Below are 25,978 nucleotides of genomic sequence, written 5' to 3'. Positions count from 1 at the left end.
ATTTTATGCAATGACACTGATGAAGAAACTGTATTTAACGTGAATCTGTCACATCAAGGGTGATACCTGATATGTTTAAAGAAAAGCACTGGCACTGATACTAATCCAGTGTGTCAGAGAGCTGAGTCAATAGTTTTCAACATTTTTAAGTCTGCCTGAGAATAGTGCTTTTCATAATTGTCAAACACAGTAAAATAAGGAATAACCAGTGTTTTGACTAGAATCGTACAGGCCGGTGGGAACTCCAACCAGGCCAAAAGAATCTTTCTCTTTTAGGCCAAAAATAATGGCAAATTTCCATTCATTTGGAAACCAATGTTTTGCATTTGTGAGGGCCTCTGTGTGACGTTACTGCAATGAATAATAGACACTGTGTTCATGCTATGCTCGTGTTTTGCAAATGTCACAGGTTACACAGCTTATTTTAATGCAATAAATGCAGTCTATTGAGTCATCTTCTCCTTGTGATCACTTTGTGTGAGGTCTTGACATTTGAAGAATATACCAAACCAACAATTGAGTGCAAATATAAATTCCTGACCTCCTGTGACATCTGACCGAAGCTGACCATATTAATATGCTATTTCTCACACCTTGCACCCTTGTTTAGGGTTTGTCTGGGGCCTACCACCATCCATTCATTTTCTGTAACTGCTGGAGCCTATCCTAGCTGACACTGGGCGAGAGGTGGGGTTCACCCTGGACAAGTCGCCAGTTCATCGCAGGGCTGACACATAGACAGACAACCACTCACACCTACCCACCACCTATTAACCTAGCACGCATGTCTTTGGACTGTGGGAAGAAGCCGGAGAGAACCCATGCAGACACAAGGAGAACATGCAAACTCTGCACAGAAGTGAGCTTGGGGGATTCGAACTCAGGACCTTCTTGCTGTGAGGCGGCAGTGCTAACCACTGCACCACCATGCCGCCCTCAGAAGTTTCAGAAATATCATAAAACTGCTGTGTGTGTTACATAATAAAGACAGAGTGGCAATGTGGAACATGCAGCTGGCTTACAACACTGAACATGTGTTTCACACTAAAAAGAGGATGTAAAGAGGTAACAAACAGGAACACATCAGTCTCCACTGACAGCATTCAAGAATGTTGACTGACCTTTGACCCTGACCTCTGTTATGCGGCCTGAAACACTGTGTTGACTGACTCTATATTCCATTTACTCTATTTTTCATCATCACTGATGCTTTTTCCTGTGGCTGTACAGATGACAGCGTTCATGATTCGTATTTATTTTCACAGAAGCTGTTGAGAAAAAACGTGTGATATATTATATGGTCTGTGTGTGCGCCACAGCAGCAGCTCAGGTTTGATGACCTTCTCTGGATCGTGTTTCCTCGTGTCCGACTTACGATTTGTGAGGTGCCACGTGAGGGTGACGGGTCATTCGCAGCTGAACATCTCCCCGACCTTACAGACAGAGAGAAAAAGAAACCAGGCAGTAAAACAGATATTAATAGAGAACCAATTACATGACTGAACTTATCACATAAACAAATTTATTAGTCAGTGAACACATACTTTGCCTTTGCTGGGTACTTGGTAGTTTTGCTTCCTTGGGAAAGAGGGAGAACAAAAGTGAGCAAACATTCAGATAAATTAGTGCTCCACATAGTCAGCATTGCACTTCAATATAACATTGTCAGAGTCACGGCAGACATTTGAGAATAAAGGATCAAAATCTACATAGCAGAATCAGAGATATTATCATTCTATTACATGCATTTTTCTTCCTTGTAAAAACCTGGTGCCTCTATTACTCACAGTGCAGCTCAAACTCCAACAGTTTGCTTTGGGGATTCAGGTATGTAATCCTGCATTCATGTAATGTCAAAGTAATCGGAAAAATTAGTTCCTGACTGGAAAAAATTATGTAAACCGCCCCTCAAATTGAAACAACTACTGACTGACTTTTAGGTGATTAAAATACCTTTAGCTGCTGACCCTGCATACAGAAGTTTACTGTTTAGCCTCCGTGTCTGTACTCATCTCTGATTCTCCAAACTGGGCACATATTGACCACCATGTACTTTACACTGACTAATGATAACTACCTCATACAATCCAACTTCAAATAATCCAAACCATCTTTTTAAAAATGTCAGTGGTCATGCCTTTTTAATTATCAAAGCTAAACAAACACATATACATCACGCACACTCACTCATACCTTCGAGCTGTAGAGGATTCGTTGGGCCTGGTCACCCCCTAAGGCTTGCTGGGACGGCCAGGACTGAGTCATGTCCTGTGCAACAGAAGAAGGGGTCAAAGGTGAATTGTGAGACGCCAGTGTGATTGATGGTGTCCACATACAGAAACTCCTGGCATCCTAAATCTGTCATTGGAACCTTCTCTAATTTTTCTTTCATTTAGGAGTAATTTGTATCTCTCATTTCCACACATACAGTGCAGACAGCTGACTCTCATTATCAGCCCTGTTTCTCCCCACCAGGGGGCGTGTGACTGGGTATAAATATGGGTTAGTCTAGTCAGTGTCTGGTGTTGGCTGTAAGCTGAGATATGTGTGTTACATGGTTTGTGGGGGTGTGTGTGCTTTTCTGCTCAGTCACTTAGTTTGACTGATCTCTTGCTGTAGCGTTTTCAGGCATCTCATGTGTCAGCTATATATGTTTTATCTATTTATTATGTTTCACAGTTGTTTTCTCTTCTGGAAAATCAGTTTGTTTATGTGCTCCAGAGCAGCCACTGTATCACTACAGTAACTAAAGCTTCATTTGTTATGTTTGTGAACCAATTACACAGCACGGGCTGCAATGTGATCTAGTGAGCTTTTTAAAAAGGCATGATTTTGCATTTCAAGAGGATCGGTCTGACTATGACTAGACTGTTTTCAGCTTAGCTTTTCAAAGGTGGCAATCTCAGAGGTGCTCAATCACTGAACCAGAACACAAGACAGCTCATCAAAACATTTGTTGCTTGTAAGGCAGCCCCGGGGAAATGAACATAAAAGACGTCAGGTGGCTCGGGCCACAACAAGTGATCGTCAGTACCCAGTGCAACAGTTAAAATCACAGTACACTCATAGGGCACAACAGTCATTATGGAGGCAGAAATTACGGAGAGTTAAATTGTTTGGGAAGATGTCAGAAGGAAGGAACTAAAAGTAGTATCCAGCCATCAACCCTCAGCAGCTGCAGGAAACACTGATACGGCACCTACACAGTCAACTCTCAGTCTGCAGGTCCTTTGCTGAGTGTGTGACAGACAGTATGTCAGCTGTTATGACAGCTAAAACATCATCCAGCAGGGACTGAACAGGAGTTTATAGGTATAAACTAAACTATGTGAACTTTAAACTGAAAATTATTCATGGACAAATTTGGCAACTGATTATTAATTTTCCTCATTTCTAAAAGAAGAATACAGATTGCTGGTTGTAATCTCTTGCATATGAAGTTTTCCTTGCATTTCTTGATTTCTAATCTAATCTAATCTAATAGCCATGCCAAAATAAATGTATTGAACATACTGTACAATTACACTGCACTAATGTGGTGTATAATGTGGTGAATAATCAGACGATCAGAATCAGATGATTTTCCGACCGGTAAAATTCAAGTGAACGCCCCCCCTTAAGTTGGAACTGCGATTCAGAAAGTCAACTAAAGTTTTGGTAGACAACCTGCCGAGTTGTTGTCTGTCATACATGCAGAAACAACAACAGATTAAAGTAAAACTGCTCAATAAATCAATATGGCATATCAATTTTTTTCTCACAAAGAATTGTAATATGTAAAATATGGTATTAGGTTGTAACCTGCATTAGTCCCTACAAAAGAGGGATTTCCCTCTCTCTGCTTTTAATATCCACCCCTGTGGTCATTATTTTTTATGTCCAGTTGTGATTCATATTATCCCTGCATCTGGTCAGACTGAATAAATTGAAAATATTACATATGCCCGTCAGTAGATGGTGCACGTTGATAAACTATACTTGTAACTTTGAAAACACAGTATGGATGTTCCTGAGTGGATCGAGTTGCAAGTAAATCAAACTCACTGCTCCAATAAGCAATAATTATCTTGGTACTGATGTTTGCTAATTAAGTTGAACACTGTTCCGGACAACAAAGCATTTTTTTTTTTTGCAGAAAAATGCACAAAAAAGTCACAAGACTGTGCATTTTTCTCTTCCTTTAACAAACTCCTAAAATGCCAACATATGATAATAAATATTCGAGAAAAATTATGTCTGCTATCTCACAATCAATATGATTGTCTGTTACTGTGTTTTTGATGCAGATTAAATTAAATAAGAAGGGAGGATAATACAGACTGCATGCTCTGAACACTTTTGCATTAACCAAAGATATTTACTATTTTAGTGTTTACTAAAACATGATAAATTACAAATCGTTCCAAATTTCAAATACATGTGGTGGATGCTCACAGCTGAGTGACAGTGTCAGTGTCAAACTGTGTGCACGTCTCACCCTGAAGGAGGATAGAAGAGTCTGTGTTGATTATACATGATGATACACCTGGACTATTATGAGAATTTACCCGATTTCTTATTTGTTCGCTCTGCAGCATACTTGAGAGGAAACCAGCCACACGGAGCGAGCTCTGCATCCACAGTACACTGTCTTTGCTCCTGCTCTGATTATAATCTCTGCTGATTAGATTGCCCACAGTCACACTCAGACAAACCAGGCCTCATGACTGCTGACAAAATGGCCTGATTTTGTACCATTCGTTTGCCATGTTACCAAGATCCGGTTCCTCAGCGTCATTGTGTGGAAGCATCATTGTGTAATGTACATGTGTGTGATGACCACGGAGCGAGGGAGGGCCCGAGGTTGTCTGACTGCTGAAACAATAAACAAGCTCTGGAAAAGGCCATGTTTTATCAGCTCGGATGTCTGAGGATTTGCGTGAGTATGTGTGTGTGTCTGTGGGCTGAGTGCAGATCAGAGCTCAAGCACTGCTGTCAGGATCTAAACGTATAGTTTGAGTCAAAGAAATAGCTTGACATTTTAGGAAATATGCTTATTTGCTGTCTTGCCAAGTTAGATGAGAAGGCAGATACCACTCTCAAGTCTGTACACTGAATATGAACCTACAGCCAGCAGCTGGCTAGCTTGAAACAGGAGGGAGAGCTAGCCTGGATTTATCTGAAGGAAACAAAACATGCCTAATAAAAACTCTAAAACCCAGTTCTCACATAAACTGCAACTCTGCAATTATCGAGAAACTACCCAGAGGAGCTGTATGTGTGGCCTGGACTTAAACCTGCCAGCTCCTTAGGCCTAAATTCAGGTGAGCTGCATGTGTGAATAGAGCAAGGCAGTGTCTGGAGCACGTAAGTGGGGTTGTCAAAGACACTGTGTGGTGTGCTGCTGCTTACCTGTGAAGCCACTGATAGTTTCGTTTTCATGCAGACTATCTGCTGATCAGTATCAGCCTACATGAGTCTAATATTTTTTGAATTCATGTTTTAATGCATCGCATTCAATGAGAAGAATTAGGACGTGTGTGTCTTGCAAGCAGCGCACCGCATGTCCACAAAGTGTCTCTTCTGCTGGGCAGCATTATTTTTTTCCCTGGATGGCAAAGGCATGGTGGGACATGTGCCAAGTTAAGTTTGTCTTGATATCAACACAAAAACAGCCATCATTACATTCCTACTCCTGCATGTTCTGCCGGCAGCAACCTTTGCATAAACCATATGGATTATTTCCAGCATGTGTGAAAGCAGCTAAAAAAAATAATAAACATTTTTTATTTAGCTTTTTAAATGTATACAGAAATTGAAGCATAAAAATGACACTGGGGTTATGTGCCAGACTATTTCTTGGCCAGCCAAAGTGGCTTTTTAGCTCAGCTACGCAACCTGGCCGTAACTTTACGTTTACTGTTCGCTACAGACATGTGAGTGGTGTCTGTCATGTCACCTAAATCTTGCTGAGAAAGTGTATTTTCTAGTGGCTTTAGATGAAATGATTGACACCACCCTCATGTCTGTACATTAAACCAGCAGCTGGTTAGCTGGACTGAGTGAGTGTTGGTTGCTGATGGCGCCGCTCCGTGTGCCACTGTGAAGCCTGTGAAGCCACGATAGCTCCATTTTCACACCAACTATCTGCTGATCAGTATCAGCCTACATGAGTCTAATATTTTTCGAGCTGTTTTAATGCCTTTCTTCATCGTGTGTGATGTGAAAACATCAGATTACAGTCTGGAGTCAGCTGATCTCTGTATCTATCATCCTTCTCTGCTTCCATCACAGTTTGTTAAAATACAGTAAAGTTCATATACCATTTTTTCAAGATACGATCTTAAAAAGATGCAGTGTCCATCATCTCCATGGTCATATTCAAAAAGGTCTGAAGCTACCCATTGATAATAATCCATAAAGTCTTTTAACCAAATTCCTTGTGCCTAAGACTCAGATTAATGGGCACTGACGTATTTTCATATCCGATACAGAAGACAAACTTAATATTACCTTATCCTAAAAATCTGTCACTGGGCAGCAGTGCCACAACACATGTATAAGTGTCCCTGCCTCACCACAGCAATATATATTTGAAAGGGAGTGATCAATTTTCTGTAATCTATGTGGCGTGATATACGTCCTATGGACCACTTTTACAACCAAGTCCCTCCCCCATTGATGCTTGATAGAAGAGGTGAGGGACAGTAACTTATACACTGCTGAAACTACCCACCTTACTAAGGCGATCCACCTCAATTTACTATCAAGATCTCTGTTGAGCCCCTTGAGCATTTTCTTCAAAAATGTGATCTTATATTTAGCTTTTTTGAATGTATATAAAAACTGAAGCGTAAAATTGACACAGGAGGTTGTGTGCCAGACTATTTCTTGGCTGGGCACAGTGGCTTTTTAGCTAAGCGACGCACACACATACTGGCTGTAGCTTTATATTTAGCATAGGCTACAGATGTGTGAGTGGTAGCCTACTGATTATAATGTGTATTTCCCAATGGAAAATAATCACTCTAGATGATTTAGATGAGATGATTGATACCACTCTGATGTCTGTATTTTAAATATGAACCTACAGCCAGCAGCTCTTCGATTAGCATAAAAATTTAAAACGGGGAACAGCTAGCCTGGCTCTGTCTTGGGGTAACAAAATCTACTTACTAAAACCTAAAATAAACTCATTAACATGTTACACTTAGTCCCTTTTTTCAATGTTTACAGAAACTGAAGGGTAAAAATGACACATTGGGGTTTTACGAGGGTTTATGTGCCAGTCTATTGGCCGGGCACAGTTGAGTAAGCTATGCTAACTGGCCACTAGCTGTCACTTGACATTTAGTGTAGGCTACAGACATGTGAGTGGTATCAATCATCTCATCTAAATCTTGATGAGAGAGTATTATGGAAATTGATCTATTTATATGATTTAGATAAGAGGACTGACACCACTCTCATGTTTGCATATAGAATATGAACCCACAGCCAGCAGATTTTAGTTGCGCATAAAAACTTGAAACAAGGGTAACAGCTAGCCCGGCTCTGTCTGAAGGTAACAAAATCTGCCAACTAGAACCTCTAAAGCACATTAATAAATATTTTATTATTAACTTTTTAAATGCTTACACAAACTCAGGTATAGAAATGACACACTGTGGTTTTATGGGCGGTCACTTGCTAAGTCTTACTGCTAAGCTAAGCCAACCAGCTTCCAGCTGCAGTTTCATATTTAGTGTACGGACATGAAAGTGTTATCTATCTTTGTCTTCTCAAGGGAATGTCCCCCCCCCAGCAGATATTAATTCATTTAATTCATTCACTAACATCCAAAGACGCTCCTGAGATGACACATTTTTATGAATCTGGCAGGCGACTCTACAGCTTTTCTCTTCCTCATCTCCTCTTCCCACCCTGTACAGTAAGCCCTGGAGGGCAAGTGTTTCCTTTCTCTGCTCATCCTTTCACTTCATTATCTCTCCTCCCTCAGTCACCAAGGACACAGCACCAGCCCTCACCCCTTTCCTCCTCCAACAACAACAAGGTCCCCCAGGTGGAACATTATGTGTTGCTATCTTCCTCCCACCCTTCCCCACCCCACGTTCTGTATTTTGATTCTGCTCTTCCACTCCTGCTACCTGTCCCACACTAGTGTGTGACAGGATGCAGAGAGTAGTGATCATTTGTGATACAAAAACCTCCACACAAATAATACGTAAAAACAACTGAGCTCAGACTGAGATATCTGTGAGATTAGAGCTGATTAATTGATTAATTGAATGGTCAATCAACAGATCATTAACATGCAACTATTTTAATGATCAATTAATAGTGATCATTAATTTTTTCTCAAGTAAAACTCATACATTCTCAGGTTCCTGCTACTCCAAAGTGAGGATTTGCTGATTTTCTCTGTATTATAGCATTGTCAACAGGATAAATTCTCAAATTTTATACCTTTCTGTGTATTATTTCAAATTGAACATCCTTTGGACTGTGGGACAGAAAAAACAAAACATTTGAAAAAGACAACTTGGATTCTGGGAAACTTATTCACTTTTTTCTGACATTTTATAGAACTAATTACATGTTTATAACTTCTTGGTTAAGAAACTGTGTGTACATACAATTTAATGGCAGCAACAACTTCAATGTTTTCTTTTTCATGATGTTATTACAACATTTATACAGCTCATTCATGCAAAATGCATGTTTTATGCTTTCATACCACATTACCTTGACTAAAGTAAATTTATCTGTTTACCCAAACTAGCAGTTACTCTGACCAGAGGTGCAATATCACTGTTGGGTGGTTATCAGAGATGCAAGCAAGTCAACACAGTACATAAAATAAGCACAGTGGGAGTGTCAGATACGATACGTTGGACCAGTGTGTTATTTCCACAATTCAAATGATGCGCCTGTTGTGATTGGCTGCTGTCAGTGCAACGTCACAGTGCTTCGGTCTACAGAGTAAATTACTAACTGACTAATAAATACTCAACATATTAGTCATGTAGTAATGACTGTTTCAAATGGCTCAAACCTGGAAAAAGATCCTTTAAGCGTACAATATGTAAGTTCTGCTGCTAGGGGTCTCTTACGTCAAAATAATAACAAAAGACAAAATATTATTGTTATGAAGTAGCATGAGATCTTGAGGGTTGTTGTCATCATTGTAAAACAATCACCATTACTGATGAAAATTTATCTGACATGATGGATTTAGATTTAAATTTAAATTTTAGGTTTACTGGTCTGACATATTATTTTATGTACTGTGGGCAGGCAGTATTGCTGAGACTTGATTTTATACCTTTAAAAAGCAGAAAATAACACCCACAATATGACTCCATAGGGATGAACATGAATTATTACACATGTAAGTCCTTACCTCCAGAATATCTTTGGCACAGCTGCTGTGTTGGCTTCTTGTTACCTGTGCAAAGAGAAGGAGACGGGTGATGGTAAATGAGGAGAAAGTCACAGAAAGGTAGATTTGTTGCACGTCAGAATGGTTGACAGTTATCAACCAGCACCACACGAAGAAAGGGCTGTTTTTGACTGTGCACGCAAACCATATTTGAGCATCAAAACTACAGTAAAGTGCAGCGCGTATCTCGTCTAACATTCACATTGTGCACACAGCTACACACATTCAACAGCAAACACAGCCGTGCACATGTAGACACACAAGCGGCACACAGACTCATTCATATCTTTCACCAGTCATTGCTCAAGATGTGAACTTTCACATTACAGCATAAAGAAAAGTCACCTTCTGCACTCTGCTTCCCGCCTTTTTGCAGCAACAGTCACAACACGGTGTGGCACTTTACAGTAAACCTTACAGTCTCACACACACACACACACAGAGTAATTGTGAGAGTTGTGAGGAGGTTGAAGCTCGTTGATGATGACTCATATCTTTGAAATCACAGCTGCAGATGATCAGAGGGATGCTAATTCTGTTGCAAGCAACTTTCTGTTTCCATCCGTGTTAGGCGACCCCCCCATCCCACCCCCTGCTCTCTCTCTCTCTCCGTAACGTTCCCCCTGTTCTTTTCACATTTCAGCTAACAATTCAAATTCATGGCATGAGAGCAGAGAACCATGTTGCTCAACCATTAAGATAAAGGACAAATACTTTACATTACTCACACTTCCCCATTTGTGCAACTGTGTGTAGGTCCTTTCTGTTTGTGTGGGAGTGACTGAGTTTCATTCTGACTGTGAGTTTTGTGTGAAAACAGATGAACCCACTGCACAAATTAGTAGCAAAAAATATATATTTTTAGGTTCTTATTTGTAATAGTAATCACATTCATTATATTTGTAAGGCTTCGTATTTGTTTCACTTTGTCATTGTTCTGTGTATCTACATGGACCTCATCATTACCACTTAAACTGTTTCTCTACATGAAATTTAAAGGACCAGTGCTGTAGGATCTAGCGGCATCAAGTGGTGAGCTTGCAAACACCTCATCACACCCTCCTCACCCCCGCCTGTACACAGCCCGTTCTCATTCAGAAACATAAGATACCCTTTAGCAGCTGTATATGCTGCACTGGGCTTTTGACATAGCATAACTGGGGATTTCCACCAGACGCGGCTTTGTGACATGTGCCGCGGTTTTGTTCCGTCATACGAGTGACTGCAATTCACCCTAGCAGCGTTTCAGCAGTGGAGCGTTTTGCTCATCTGATGTTTACCTGCACCTGATTTTGTTAATTAAGTCCTCTTTCCTTGCTCTTTGTGCTTCTACCATGGATAAGCAGGCTACGTAGTAAAATAGTTTATTTTCTGTCTGTCTTTATGATCGTAAGTCTGCACGTGTCTTCTTTTTTGAAAATTATTAAAATTAGGGGTAACCCCTAATTTCCACCAGGTGCGGCAGGCTGCGCCGCGGCACTCAGACCAATTCGCAGCAATTCTAGACAATGCTTGCGTTTCCACCAGAAGCGCTGCGGTGCATTTCAGACGCTTCCCAGAAGCTGCTCCGCATTCCGCTCTGTGGAGAATACACACCGAGTTTTGACGGATGCCACGTCAATTAGCACAGAGCAGGTCGAACGGGTAGGAAGTCAGGCACGGAAAAGGCAGAATCCGGTTAATTTTCAAAATAAAAGACCCTGTGCAGACTCACAATCTTACAGACAGACAGAAAATAAACGATTTAACTACATAGCTTGCTTATCCGCTGCTGAAACGCATCTGAAATGCTGCTAGTGGGAATTGCAGTTGTTGACGGAACCAAACCGCGGTGCACACGCAACATCACAAACCACATCCGGTGGAAATCCCCGGTTGGAGTGAGGAAGTCAGTTTATGGAGGAGGTGGGGTGGTTGGATGAGGCACACAAAGAGAGAACTATAGAAAGTTTTAAGGTCATGTGGTCATGTGATGTACCTAGTGTGACATAACTTATTTTCACCCAAAACATGATCTTTTTCCAAAACCTACCCATGTAGTTTTATTGCCAAAACCTACCCAAACTGCAGCCATTATTCACTTGTTATAAGGATTTCTGGTAGCATCTCATACAGCTTCTAAAGGGCACCTTGGTGGGTTGGGCGATTTTTACCAAATTGGCATATGCCAATGTCCACAGTAAAACAATGTGATGGACGATGTATCGATGTTGTTGAAAACAGTGGCCTTCAGAAAAGAAACACTGTTACCAACGATATAATCAAGTGTCTTAGGTTCACCAAACAGAGCAGGTTTGATAAGAAAGTAATAAACAGACATGGAGACGTAATGTCAGTCTAATGACCAGCAGCAACAGCTTTGTTTTATTTATTTATTTTTAACAACTTCTGCTTTGTGAGCTGACCTTTGATGTCTTAAACTTAACAGCTTATATCCCATTTTCATTTTGGTGATTTGTTTCTTTCTTCTATGCCCCAGTATGTCGGTGCCATCTGTGCAGTGTAAGAATGCACAGTTAGAAAATGTGTGTGTGGTGGAGCGTGCATGCAAGCGTGTGTGTGAGTGTGTCTCTTCTTGCATGCATGACTCACTGAGGTCAGTGTCTGAGTGGCTGCACTCTGAGCCTGCGGATGGAAAACAGTGTGTGTGAAAACTGTCTGATTGTCAGAGCCACAAGGCGGTTATGAGGCCGTGGGCATTAAATGAAAAACATAAACACAGACAGACAGTATTTTACTTCCCTGTGGCGGTGCACAGGATAAAGTCAGGCCTGGCTCTTCCTCAGTTTACAGGTCCATTAGTGTATATATTATCATGTGCAATGTGTTTCACACATTCATCTAAACTAAACATCACAGGCTACAGCTCTGGTGCAACACCCAGATGAGAGAAGTCCCTTGGGGTCAAACAAACCACAACCCATCATAACACCTGCAACAAGCAGCATGCAAGCCAACTAGACAACTAAACACCTGTTACATTCTTAAAGTAGCAGCAATTACTGAAGCTATGCTCATTTTTGGGCTCCATTCACCACCTCATTCTGTATTTAGTGCCTTGAAAAATGTGAAAACACCTTTAATCTGCAAACTGAATCTTTATGAAGGCACAAAATTAGTAACTCTTAGGAATTACCCCCTCATTTTATTTTATTATTCAGATGAAAGAAGGGTTATTCTTTACAATAACATGCAGAGAAGATTGCAAATGTTGCTTGAAACATGCACTAATCTTGTGCACAAAGGACATACAAAGACTCACTCAATCTTTCAGTGAACAGACACATAAGACTATTGACAAGTCTATTGACAAGAATCTGGCAATATGGTACTTATCACAGATCATTATGAGTCAGTATTTTGCGATATATTGCAATTCTGTAAGCCATGTATATATTGCTATTTTTGGGCTAATTCTAGGAAGATTGTCATGACTTACAGAACACACCACCACATGCATAAACTTTTTTATGTATTCATGAACCATTCCCACAAATCTCTGTATCCATGTATGTTGTATCACAATATCACGATACAGTGTTTTTGAGAATCAATACAATATCTCAAAACATATCGTGATACTCGAGTGTATACTTTCTTACACCCCTACCATCAAAACACATGCAAAACGCAGCATGCAACCCAACTAGACTACTGCCTTATACTTTCTTAAAGTGTCAGCACCTCTATCTGTATTTCGTGCCTTTAAGGAAAATCTGCAAACTGAATCTACATGAATTGGGGCGCAAATCCACAGGACATAACTCTCATTTTATTCCAGAGTTCAGATGATAGAGCGGTGAATAACCTGCAGGTACTCTATGTACAAACTGATGACATGAATCTTGTACAAGAACAACATCCAAACACGCACTCAGGCTTTTTGTGACCCACCTACGATTCTTTATACGCACAAAAATGATCATAACACTTAATTCTTTGTATAAGTGTGCTCTGTTTGCAAAATTTGCAGCCTCTCACCTGAGAATAAGCGCATCTGAGAAGAAAACAGACGACGGAAAGTTTCCCTTTGCCACCGAGGACAGTAGGCATGGTTCCTGGATGGTCAGTGCTCTCCTCCGGTGTCCATACCAGTGAGGAGTCGCTGTGGGAGCAGACCGGCTCTTCTTCAGCTGTGGGAGAGCCTAACTGTGTGTGTATGTGTGTGTCTGTGTGTGTGTCACTGAGGAGGGAGGCAGTCAGAGGGTGATGGGTGATGTAGGCGGGCCGGCAACGTCAGAGATGACACACGCACGCAGCTCGTGCAGAGGGATCACGACTCACGGTGGCCCTGTGGATGTTCAACTGGTTCAGATCTTTTCAAAAGCGCAGTTTGTACAATACAACCGTCACAGCTGTAAAAATGCATCGACACGAAATTATTAAGTTTTATCATATTCAGTCTAAATTACAGGGGCGAAGCTATGAATTATGGGGCCCTTAAACCTGCATTAATGGATTTATTTTCCACTTGGGGGCATCACTGAGCTGTAAACGCAGCATTTCATCACCTGATCTGACATGTCAGGAAACAATTGCTTATAGTATGCACAGTATAAGAGAAACTGAGCAACATTAAAATACATTAAAGGCAAAGTTTGGATTATATGAACTGGTGTTTATAGGGAACTGATCCATAGTCATTGTACAGTGGCGGTTGACTGGGGGTGGGGCCATCCAAGACTTTTTTTCTGTGGAATTTGGCTACTTTTAAATGTTGAAGATTAATTTTTTGTGCATTGGTTGTGGGGTTATGTGTATTTTGCATGCAAATTCTATTAGTAACATCTAGATACACATCCATATTGGAAATGAAATAATTTATTTCTACCTAAATCGCTGTAAACTCAGAGCTTTCAGAAAACTTGCGGTACACAATGTTGTGAATATGACAACTGGGCGGCGTTCATATGGACTCTCCTCGTAAACCCGACCTTATATGAGGGCACCATCACGTGTTTTTTAAAGTATTTTTGTTAAGATATTCAGATATTAAGATTAAAAGTGGAGTATGCCTTGTTATTTTTATTATATTATGATATAATATCATCCCCATAAAAACATGGTATAAATTTTACGTTATATCGCTCACCCTACAAGTCAACACTGTAGCTAAACAACGCACTGCTGTGGACAGGGTCATCAGCAAAATGTATTTTGGACACCTCCTCTCTCCTCTGCTTCAACAAACAGGGTGTGTGCTGATCGCCATCTACTGCAGGTGACTTACTATCAGTAAGCAGGCCTACCTCATACACCACAACATCAAATAATTCAGTATTCACTTTCCTATTAGCTTTGGTCCTAAGAGAAGTAAGCTACCTGACTTTTTAGCTGCTAACATAAATGCACCGTTATGCTAACCAGCTGGTCGCTAACTTTGTTTGGTGTTCAACAGGTAGATTAGATTTGCTTTATCAGAGATATTAGCTGCTGTTGCTGGAAAAAATGGCACAATGACATTGGTGAGAGTCAACAACACTGATCAGCAACATCTTTTACATCAGTGATCGGCTATTATTGTTACTGTAAAAAAAATGATTAGAGCAGCTTTAAACAGAATGCAACAAGGAAGCAGTGGAGTGCATCTTCAGAAAATCATTATTATTATTTTTTTTTAATCTTTTTTAACTAAAACATTATTTTGCATGCACATTAGCCCCACCTTATTTGGCAATTAAAAGACAATATTTACAGAAACATATTTTTTTATAACAACTTAACAAATTATCTTATTTTTTACATACTTCACAATATTCGGACAGCCAAGATGACCCAGCGCACATGGCCTTATAAAACACTTTACAGAGGAAAGAGAAAACAACATGGAAAGTGTGCAAACATGTAGTCTATGGTACTGTATCCAAATGTGACACATGTAAACATCCTTTCAGATATAACATTAACAAAGTAAACATGCCGCACTTCCCATATATTGGTGGAAAGACTTTTACAAAACCTAAGTAGAGCACCTTGTATGCCTGTTACAGCTACATCTGTTGTCCTTCACTAACCCGACCTGGTAGAGCATATTTATTGAGGTCTGCTGTGTTGTATGAGTCAGTAGTTCCAAATGAGGTCCAGGAGCCAGCGTGGGACTTAGAAATGGTTTCTCAAAATCCCCGTTTAAACATGTTTGTCAGAACAAGCAAGTGAGTGGACCTTTGGTTGATTTTATTTTGTCAACTGCTGTTTCCAAGACCAAGAATGAGTCAACATAGACATCTATGTACAGTTCAGGTCAACTGAGCAAAGTCATTAAGGCCAAAAATCTCCAGAACAAGGATTGAAATTTAATTTACTTTCTTACTTCTCTGCTAAAAGATTGACTTAGGTGACTATTTTGTTTACAAGTTTCACTGACTGTATTGTGTCCCTCTCATCTAAAGGAAAAATATATAATGTAATTCTATTCCAACTTGCAACAGTAATGTGACTGAGAGCATATTGTGGATCAATGACAATATTAATGTTGGTAGCTCCTGCTGTAGGTTACACATCCCTCTACAGTAAATGTCTGATCATGTCTCCTTCCTACATCTTGGCCTTGTGTGCTTGTCTAGTCCATCTATTATTGTGCTCATTAATGCATTCTGGCCTTTAAAGTGACTCTGGGTTGCAGGGATTTTGAACCGTGTCATGATAAAATATGAGCCGTCTCCCCGGTTTGGGACACAAGGAGAACATTTACTGCATTGATTTGAGGGACAATCTTCCTCATAACCAGCAACTCCCTTGTAAAACAGAAGAAAGAGAGAGGAGCATTTTCAATTGATTATATCTGTAATTTGGTTGGACCTGAAACCCCTGAGACCACACTGTCCCTTATTTGTTTATGGCAGCTGTCAAAGACTGAGCACAGGGGCAGCCCCAGACAACTGTGTGACACTGTGATGCTTCGAGATTAAGTTTAAGAGAGTTATGGAGACAAAATTTTGTTTAACTTTTTTTTATGGGTTTGGCACACTGGTGGACTCATGCTGAAGGGCAGGGGCAAAAAAAAGAGGGCACTTTATCACATTTTGTCCACTGGAAGGGCAATCTAGAGGCCACTTTATCACATTGTCCTAGTCTGTCTCTGTGTGTTTGTGTGAGTGCATGTTTGTGTCTGTGGCTTTTGTGTTTCCGTTTTTCAAAGGGAAGTTTCATTAACACTCTGCAGTATATTTCTTTTGTTTAATGTGCATTGACTTGTACAAGTGTCAATAAGACCCTGAAATGAGACGTTCTCGCTTAGTAAGGATTGTCATTGACTGATAACAAACAAACAAAATTCTCACATTTTAGATACTGGAATTAGTTCATTGCATGGCATTTAAATTGATACAAAGACAGCAGGAACACATTGTGAACAACCAAACTATATAAAAAAAAAAACTTAAATTACTTGTTAGAGCAGTTCAAAAAATAGAGAGAATGTCAATTAATAAAAAATATATCATGCAAAATAGGTGACTGCATAAATATTCACCCCCTTTAAAGTGACTGACCTGATTCAACAGAGGTCCAACCAATCGGTGATATTAGTCTCACAATTAGTGAAATGGAAATCATCTGAATGCAGCTGTAGCACTTATGATGAAGTACTTAATATGTATATTAGTAATACTTAGAAAAAATAAAGTAAATAGATTATAATATAGAGTTAAGTAAATGCAACAAGTAGAGTTGGGTTAGTATGGGTTCAACTAAAGAGCTGGGTGAAAATTAATGAAATACACAGAGCTGAGATTTACTGGCTGTATTGAAAACTTAAACAAAAAAATCACTTGAAGTAAATCAAGGCAAAACATCCAAACAATATAAATAAATAAGTACTATCACAACATTTAAACATGTTCATGATTTTAAGTACTACTTGCAGTTCATTAAGTTCAAGTAAGCTAATCAAGTTTCTTCAAGTTATCTTATCAGTTGATCGATTCATATACACACAATCATATCAGCTTAAATCAATGAGTTGAACTAAACTAACATTTTTCATGTAGTCCTACCACAAGGGGGGGGGGACTGAGCCTTGGGGAGTCAGACTTGAGGTGTGCATACAGGTAAGTGCATTGTTTCAACAAGGGCTTTCTTCTTCTTCACTGGTTCAGGTAAATTGCATTTAATCTGGCTCACAGTCGTTCAGCAGCAAGTCTGTGTCATTCCAATATATATATATTCCATCTTCAGTTGGCACGGATCAGCACGGACTGTCGAGTAGTGGGACGCTCGGTTACATGTTGTGTCTGAAGTGATTGTAGTAAAGACGCCTGTGTCTGAAAGGTCCAGTCACTGATTCATCAATATTCCTGGCTACAATTACACCATGAAGACAAAATAACACTCCAAGCACTCAGAGCCTATTACCTAGGTTCTTCACCAGTCAAAACTTTATGGGAAAGTGGCAAAGAGAAAGCCACTGTTGAGGAAAGCTCATTAAATCTCAACTAGAGGCATGAGGCACCCAAAGGCATGTGGAAGACTCCAAGGACAAGTGGAAGAGGGTTCTTTGGTCTGATGAGACCAAAATGGAGTTTTGTGGCCATCACTCTAGACAGTATGTTTGCCACCAACACTTCACATCACCAAGAACACACCATTCCCACTGTGAAGCACGGTGGTGGCAATGCTTCTCGACAGCAGGCCCTGGAAGGCTTATAAAGGTAGAGGCTCAAATGAATGCAGATAAATATAAGGAAATCCTTGAGGACAATCTGATTCAGTCTGCAGGAGAACTACGACTTGGGAGAAGATTTATTTTCCAGCAAGACAAGAAGCACGAAGCACACAGTGAAAGCTACACAGAAATGGTTTAAAGACAACAAGGTGAAGCCCAGACCTCAGTCCAATAGAGAATTTGTGGCAGGACTTAAAAAGGGCTGTTCAAGCACGATCCCTGTGCAACGTGACAAAGCTTGAGCAGTTTTGCAAAGAAGAATGGAGTAAAACTGCAGCCTGATTGACACCTATCCCCACAGACTCAGTGCTGTGATTGCAGCCAAAGGTTGATCTACTAAATACTGAGTTGAAGGGGGTGAATATTTATGCAACCACTTATTTTACATTACATAATTTTATTAAATTGAATTGAAATCTGTTTTCACTTTGAGATTAAAGAGGGTTTTTTTTGTAATTTTTTTGGTCAAAAAAGCCAAATTATATTGACTATGATTCCATTTATAAAAGCAATAAAAGGGGATAACATCCAAGGGAGGGAATACTTTTTATAAACACTGTAAGCCTGGCAAAAATGCCAAACATTTACTGGTTACAGTTTCTCTAATGTGAGGACTTGATGCTGTCCTTTGCCATAAGTGATAATAAGAAAAGTGTGTCTAATTTTTTGTCCTGCCTATTTATATACATGAGGGGGTCAGAATTAGGAAGGCAACTAATGATTATTTTAATCGTCGATAAATCTATTATTTTATCGATTAATCTAGAGGTTTTCACAGTTGGAGATGAACGTCTGAGGGCCCCAAACAGATCAGTAAATGGAAGAGAAAAAAATGCTACGACAATCAGCAGTATTATTCTATCTTGGCTCATCTGTTGAGTGTCTACGTGACGAGATAGTTTACTTGCCTTGGTTTGCTCAATTCTTGTATGTCTGTGGGGTCATGATATTAAGGGATGACATTTTTCTAAGCTTTATCAGAGGGGAGGCCTCTGAGAATTTGAAAACTGAGTCATTGCTTGGTCTATAAAATGTTGATTAGCGCTTCCCAAAGCCCAAAATGATGTCCACACATATCTTGTTTTGTATACGAGATATTTAGTTTACTGTCAAAGAAACCAGAAGCAGTGCAGTACCACTGCCAAGTAGGATTTCAATGCTAAAACATATATTTGGATCAATGTCTCTGTGGTGTCAAAGAAGTGAATTATAAAAATTGACTTGAGGGCAAAACAGTTGTGATGGACTGCATTAAATTGTACAGGTGTACCTAATAAAGTGTCCACTGACAGGAGGCGAATAGGAGGAGCAGTGTTTTCCTGTGGAGTAGAGTGGAAATGTATACACGGATGAGCTGGGAATGGAGGGAGAAGAGATGCCTGGGGCCAGTCTCCACAGCCACACAGAGAGCACCCTTGGTTACAGACCCATGGCGACAGGACCTCAAAGGCACAACGGCATCCCTCGACGCTGCCTGTTTAGAACACCACTGGCCTCCAGAGTCAGCCCTCCTGACAACACACACACACACACACAGCCTAAACGATGGAGATGGAGAGGTGCTGGGAGAGAACGAGTGGGCCTGGGCTACGTTGTCTGCAGCTTGCTTTGGTTACCATGGAGATCCTGTGGGTATTCCAGATTCCTGCAGGTAGAGAGGGAAAGGTAGGCAATTTGTGACCCATTTTTAATAACGTACTCATGATTAAGGCTTATAAAAGCTCTAATTTAAAGCTTCTTTAATGATTAACTTATAAGTTAAAACTTCTGGTTATATGCTATAACTTCTTCGTTGCCAGTTTTCACTCATTTCTCACTATTATGCAGGTCAACATATCTGCATTTAAAAATATTAAAGGAGCAGTTCGTTCCAAAATATTTTTTTTCCTCCGGCCTGTAGTAGTGCTAGTCATCTATCTAGATTGTTTTGAGATGAGTTGCAAAATTTTGGAGAGATCAGCCATAGAGATGTCTGCCTTTTGGTGCTCAAAGTCCCCAAAAATATACTTGGAAAAACTCAAAAGCGATCTACTTTTCCAGAAAATCCTGACCTAGTTATTCAAGATAGGACTGTAACAAGAAAGCTGTAAAATTTTCAGTAACTTACTGGCAGCAATTAGCTGGTAAGTTGCTGTAAATACATTTCACGATATGATTACTGTAAATCTAATTGCAATACCAATGTGCTGTAATTGTTATTACAGTAATAATCAGCACTTTTTATCACAACACTAATTCAACTGCTTCAAGAGGCATTAGTGTATTAATTTTAATACTATAAATTAATAACTGGAATAATTATATACATATATTATATATATATATATAAGACTTTTTATTCACAAAATTTTTATTTATTTAATCAATTCATTGAACTTTTAAGTTTTGAGTTCAAATTAATGCTGAATGTTCTCTGAATGAGTAAGTGTCTGTTTATGAGTCATACAGCTGTGTATACTCTGATTATGGCCACTTTTTTCTGTCAAAATAGTACCTTTTCAAAGTTTTCCAGAGAATGCTCCTAAAATCAGAATAATACCAGCATATTCCACATGTCTTAATCAGAATATCCAACCAGAATATGCTGTTTATATGACCTGTATCAAATTCAGAATATTGCCATATCTGAACAAAGATTTTCCAAAAACGCAGCTTACTTTCAGATACTGTCAGTCTTGGATCACACTTAAAGTTACACTATTTGTCTTTAAAATAATACAAATTGTATTCAGTGCGTTTTGCCAAAAGAGAATAAAAATGGTTTTCCTTTATGCAAATCACATTACCATTTATTTATAGACAAATAACTTTTCTGTCTAACTTACCGCAATTAGTGGACACAAAGCTGATGATATGTTTTTATTGAACCTCTAAAACTACACAGAGTGACCTGGAGCTGTTTTACATTTTCCTCTCTCTCTCTGTCTCTCTCTGCAGATCAGAACAGGACGACTGTGAGCCAGTTGGGATGTGAAAGTTACAGCAGCACTGTCACCTCATCAGACTGAACCACATGTGGAAACAACACTGATGAGGCACATTTCCTTCTTGCAGCCCACGACTGAACTCTGCATTACAAAGCTGGGTGGAATCAACCATTTCTCCTTCATCTCTCCTCTTCACCTCTTGACTTTGAAGACTGAACTGAGTGGCACTTCAAACCTTTTTTAGTTTTTGATCTCAAGCTGTTTTTTCTTGACTAATTAAACTGAATTTAAATTTCTGTTTGTGTGCTCATTATTCGTGTTCTGAGGTGACCAAAGTCAGTGTGGGTAAGCATGACACAAGGGAGAAAAAACACAATATTTCAAATGTACTTCTTTGGTGCTTTGAGCACCACAAGCAGAGTGCCATTTAATTCCATTATATTTGCCTACAGCTGATATCTCCAAAACTCTGCAACTCACACCAAAACTATTTAGATGGATGAGTAGCATTAAAGGCCTAAGGAAAAACATGTATTTGTCATTTTGGGGTGAACAGTCCCTTTAAAGGTATAGCTCAGATTTTCTGAAGTGGGGTTATATGAGGTACATATTCATAGTCAGTGTATTACCTACTGCAGTAGATGGCGGTTGGCACGCAGCCAACAAAAAAGGGCGGCAGGAGCCACATGAGGGGGCAACCCCAGGGAGGTCGTCAGCCCTGACTGAGGTCATCAGCACCTCTGCCCCCTCCACCCAAGATCAGCAGCACCCACCGAGATCAGCAGCAGCCCCCACTGAGTTCAGAGGTCGACGAGGAATTGAATTGTCACGCACTTCAGACGTCGCAGGAAGGGATTCGATGACACCTCCAGTATCAGGTGCTATGACTATGACTCCTGATCAGCCATGTACATATATTCAGGCCAGCACTCTCAACGAACATGGGAAGTTTGGTGCAGACTGGTCCAATAACAGCAAAGTTACAGCAATTTCCTGTCTAATGGCAAGACATCAAAACTCAACACCATGGCACCGCCACACCGTTCAACGCTGACCAAATCTTTAAATAACTTTTAATCACAAACTTTTCTCTTTTCTCGTTTTGAAGTCAATCAGGTTATTTATGTAAGAGTAGTTTGTTAAAAAAACAACAACACATGTACAATGTCAAAATTGACCACGATATTCAAAACGGCTAATGTCCTCTTGGGTTTGAGTTTCAGGCAGATTTGAACAAGTAAACCTAAGTTAATGTAACAACCTCTGGTTTGGTGAAACATCAACCTTCGCCATGCAGTTATTTCAAACGCATTTAACGATATGTCAAGATATTACAATAATATTACGTAAGGAAAGCTACATTTTATAACTATCCAAGTAAAACTCAAAAGTCATGCAGCATACTTAATTTCAAGCCCATAGTACAGTACAGACTGAATGTTTGCACACACACACACACACACACACACACACTTTGAATATGTGGAATGAAAGTCTCAATGTAAGGAATGAAACCTGAGAATATGGAATGAAAATGTCATCCTTCTGGCATCACCTTGTGTTTTCAGTGTGTATTATTGCTTTGCTTGATGCTAACACATCCACACACTACCATTAACATGTTAACTGAAATTAGCACTGCAACCAAGGTAATATTTTCTAAACAAACTGATCTATTTGACTTCAAATGACAAATAAATGACATTTCCTCTGTGGAAACAAGCTAATATCTGCAGACTAACGCAGCGCGTTACTGACTTCAACGCTCCACACTGATCAGCTACAGCAGCCTCAAAGGGTCAAAACTGGCTTTAAATACGAGGTGGAGACATTGGAGAGGCAGCATACAACTATTTTTATTTTTCTGTTTTATTTATGAATTTCTTATGGCACTAGCTTGATGAGCAGGAAAAACTAAATGTACCAGTTCACTTCAAAAAGTAGATATTTTGTTCATTCTGCTGTACATTTTATAAGCAGTCAGGTTCAGGGTTTTGAAAGGTCAGTATTCAGTTTTATATGTCAAGGATGGTATCTCAGTGGCTCATATTTGTGCTGTGTGCAGTTTTCAGGAACTCCATTTAATTTCGGTCAAATTCTTTTTAGAAAAAATATTTTTCTATCACATCAGCAATAACCTGAATTCTGGATTCACAGAAGGATTTTTGGCTAAAATATTCCAATATTTTGTTGAGCTGGAAAACGTTTTTGCAACAGCTGCTCATACTCCTGTATATGTATTTACAAGGTATTAATTACTCTTCATTACACAGGATTGCTGTGACTATATTTTGTGCTGACTCACTCCTAAACTTTGTGATGTCATGAGAGGTCGTGTCAAAGAGGGGAGACATATCCCTTCTCAATGGCTGCAGCAAGGACTACAACCCATCATGGCATCCACTAAAGGACTACAATTTTCATTTTCATGAAAGTCCAAAATAAATATTATCTGAAACTCTTAAGAGTTCAACAGAAAAACGCCACTTTTCTGGGTTTCAGCAATAAAAAGCAAAAAGAACTATATCAAATGTATATCAAAATTTGGCCTGAGCAAAACCTCTTCACTGAAACACATCAAATTAGGATCTGTGGGAAAGGTTTAGTGGTTCAGTTTAGTTTTTATCTAAAATCATATCCCCAACAAAGTTAATTAGAGATCTCAGTTGTTTCAGAGAGTTTCAGTTGTTTCCACACATAGTAAAATAGAGTATAACCTAAAACATATCAAATAAACTAATAATGCATCTCTCAAAGCAAAATCTCAGACATTAGGCTTGTTCGAGATGAACTGCGCCTCGCCTGGAGACTAGACGAGATCAGGCGGCCGCAGCAGCAGGGGGAGACTAAAAGCTGCAGTCAAGTCGGACAGTTTCCAGCAAACTTCAGAGAGCATACAGGAAGAGACAGTTACATCCTGTTAGTTCACCTGTAGGTTATCTGAAGTTTGAAGACCACGTTCATAGCTGAAGCAATAAAGTGTGTTCTTGATCGTTGACTGAAGTAGAAACAGTTACGTGGAACATTTGTTCTTTTATCTGCCTTTTAAAGCACTTTGAAACTGTTCTTTTGATAAGTCACATATACACACACACACACACACACACACACACACACATATATATATATATAAACTTAATTATTATTTTGAGCCACAAGATATCTGCTTGTTGACAGATTAATTCATTGCATAACATGAGACTAATATATCCAGCTTTAAATATTACAGTTACACAGAAAATTAGATTTATATACAACACGTGGTGTTTGTTGTCAAAATTAAGAGCCAATCAGAGCCTGACAGCTCATCAATCCGGCGACAGCCAGGCGCTTGTAGTCGGTGAAAAGCAGCTGTGGCGCCTGGCTCTATAAACTGCGGCCGCCTCGATCTCGTGAGTTTACCGTTGCCCACGTGTGCATGACGTCAGAGCAAGTCGGGATCAAGTCGGACACAAATCTAACCAGCATGCATTATGCGGCGATCACCGCTGATCGATTCTGCGCACCTACTGTCACAGTTAACCCCAGGTGCCAGTTTGTCTGCAAGTTCACTGGACAAGGAGGCCTAATCAGAATCCGATAAGAGAACCCCAGATCCACGAAAGATCTCGCGAGAGTGACCATTTGAACCCAAACCATGTTTTTTTTCAAAACCATAACCGAGTGTTTTCTGTCGTTAAACCTAGAAAATGTATTTAACGATAGCATTCTAACATTTAAAACCAACTTGGCTCGTACAATGTGCACAATGAAGAAACATACACGCAAATCTCGCGAGTTTCACAAATCAAGGGTTCCCTTCGAGATTTCACAATTGTTCAGTTCAGCTCTCTCTCAAACAGAAAATCAAACCCCAAAAGTTTGTGAAAGAAGAAAAAAGGCAGAAATGAGGACCTAGCTTTTGCCGACTCACCGTGCCGTGGAGGGAGATTATTGGTTCCCGAGATATCTGAACTTTTCGGAGGACTAACCGGCGTTCAGACACGATGATGTGACTTTTACCTTCATTGTTCGAGGAAGAGACGTGGGCCGACTACTCGAAAACCGGTAAGTGATTGGTTGTCAGGAAGAATAGGTGACAGGTGTGTGGGGTTAATTCATTTAAAGTAAGTGATTCCTGGGGACAGTGCAGATTACTGTAAAGTTGACAGATTTAGTCAAAAGGCTAGTTTTTCTTGTCCAAATGTAAATTTGACAACCCCAAATAAAATAAGAATCAAGAATTAGTTAAATTAATCAAAGAAATCTGCCTGAATTTGATAATGTCTGACAGGTCACTTTGAAATCTGGACACTATTCAAAAGGCCTTTGGATGCCACATGCTCAGCTCAATATCACCAACTTTTCAGAGGCATTCTGAAGAAAAGAAAAGAAAGCTGAATAAGAAAATGTGTCTCTTCATAAAGAATTTAAATAAAACAAATATCAGATATCTGAATTTCTGTATTTTTTAAATTGTATTAATATTTTATTCTCCTTCATTTCATTTCTTTATTGTTCTATTTTATTATTCTATTCTTTACTATTGTTTTTGGCTTTTATTTTCATATTTTAGCTGGTTAATGATTTGTGCATCTTCATGTTGAACAACTACAAAATAATAGCTAATTATTTCCAGCTTTTCTCAATCACTTTGGCTAATTTTTTGAAACAGCCTTAACATTCTGTAAACCAGGGACACTCAACTTGTTTTGCCTGAAGCCCACGCTGTCAAAATGACAGCAGACCGGAGGCAAATTAATAAACAAGCATTAATAATAACATTATTTATCAGATAAAATGAAAAAAACATTAGAAGGCCCATAACTAGTCCCAAACTGAAACACCTTTTTAAACTGTCTTAACAATAGTCATATTTACCCTGTTCTGGACTGCAAGATGGAGGATTAGAGCTGCTCTAGGACTTCAAAGAGGCAGGTTTAACTTGTGCTTGCTGCTTTTTTGTGAGGGAACATGTACTGTTTGGAA

General features: G+C 39.6%; 1 protein-coding gene across 1 annotated transcript in view; it reads right to left on the bottom strand.

Annotated features, from left to right (window-relative positions):
* The window catches only part of aff3 (AF4/FMR2 family, member 3), a 28,187-nt gene extending 14,350 nt beyond the window's left edge, over positions 1-13,837 (bottom strand). The window contains exons 1-5 of the mRNA XM_084724731.1: positions 13,403-13,837; positions 9,383-9,427; positions 2,194-2,268; positions 1,545-1,578; positions 1,376-1,433 (exon numbers count right to left, since the gene is read on the bottom strand). Coding sequence (XP_084580857.1) covers positions 1,376-1,433; positions 1,545-1,578; positions 2,194-2,268; positions 9,383-9,427; positions 13,403-13,474 — 284 coding nt within the window. The 5' untranslated portion in view covers positions 13,475-13,837. The remainder of the gene's footprint in view (positions 1-1,375; positions 1,434-1,544; positions 1,579-2,193; positions 2,269-9,382; positions 9,428-13,402) is intronic.
* Between the last annotated feature and the right edge of the window lie 12,141 nt (positions 13,838-25,978).

Source organism: Lutjanus erythropterus, chromosome 8 (genome assembly GCF_056507025.1).
Source record: "Lutjanus erythropterus isolate fLutEry1 chromosome 8, fLutEry1.hap2, whole genome shotgun sequence".
Lineage (NCBI taxonomy): Eukaryota > Metazoa > Chordata > Actinopteri > Lutjaniformes > Lutjanidae > Lutjanus > Lutjanus erythropterus.
This window is presented reverse-complemented; position numbering and strand designations above follow the sequence as displayed.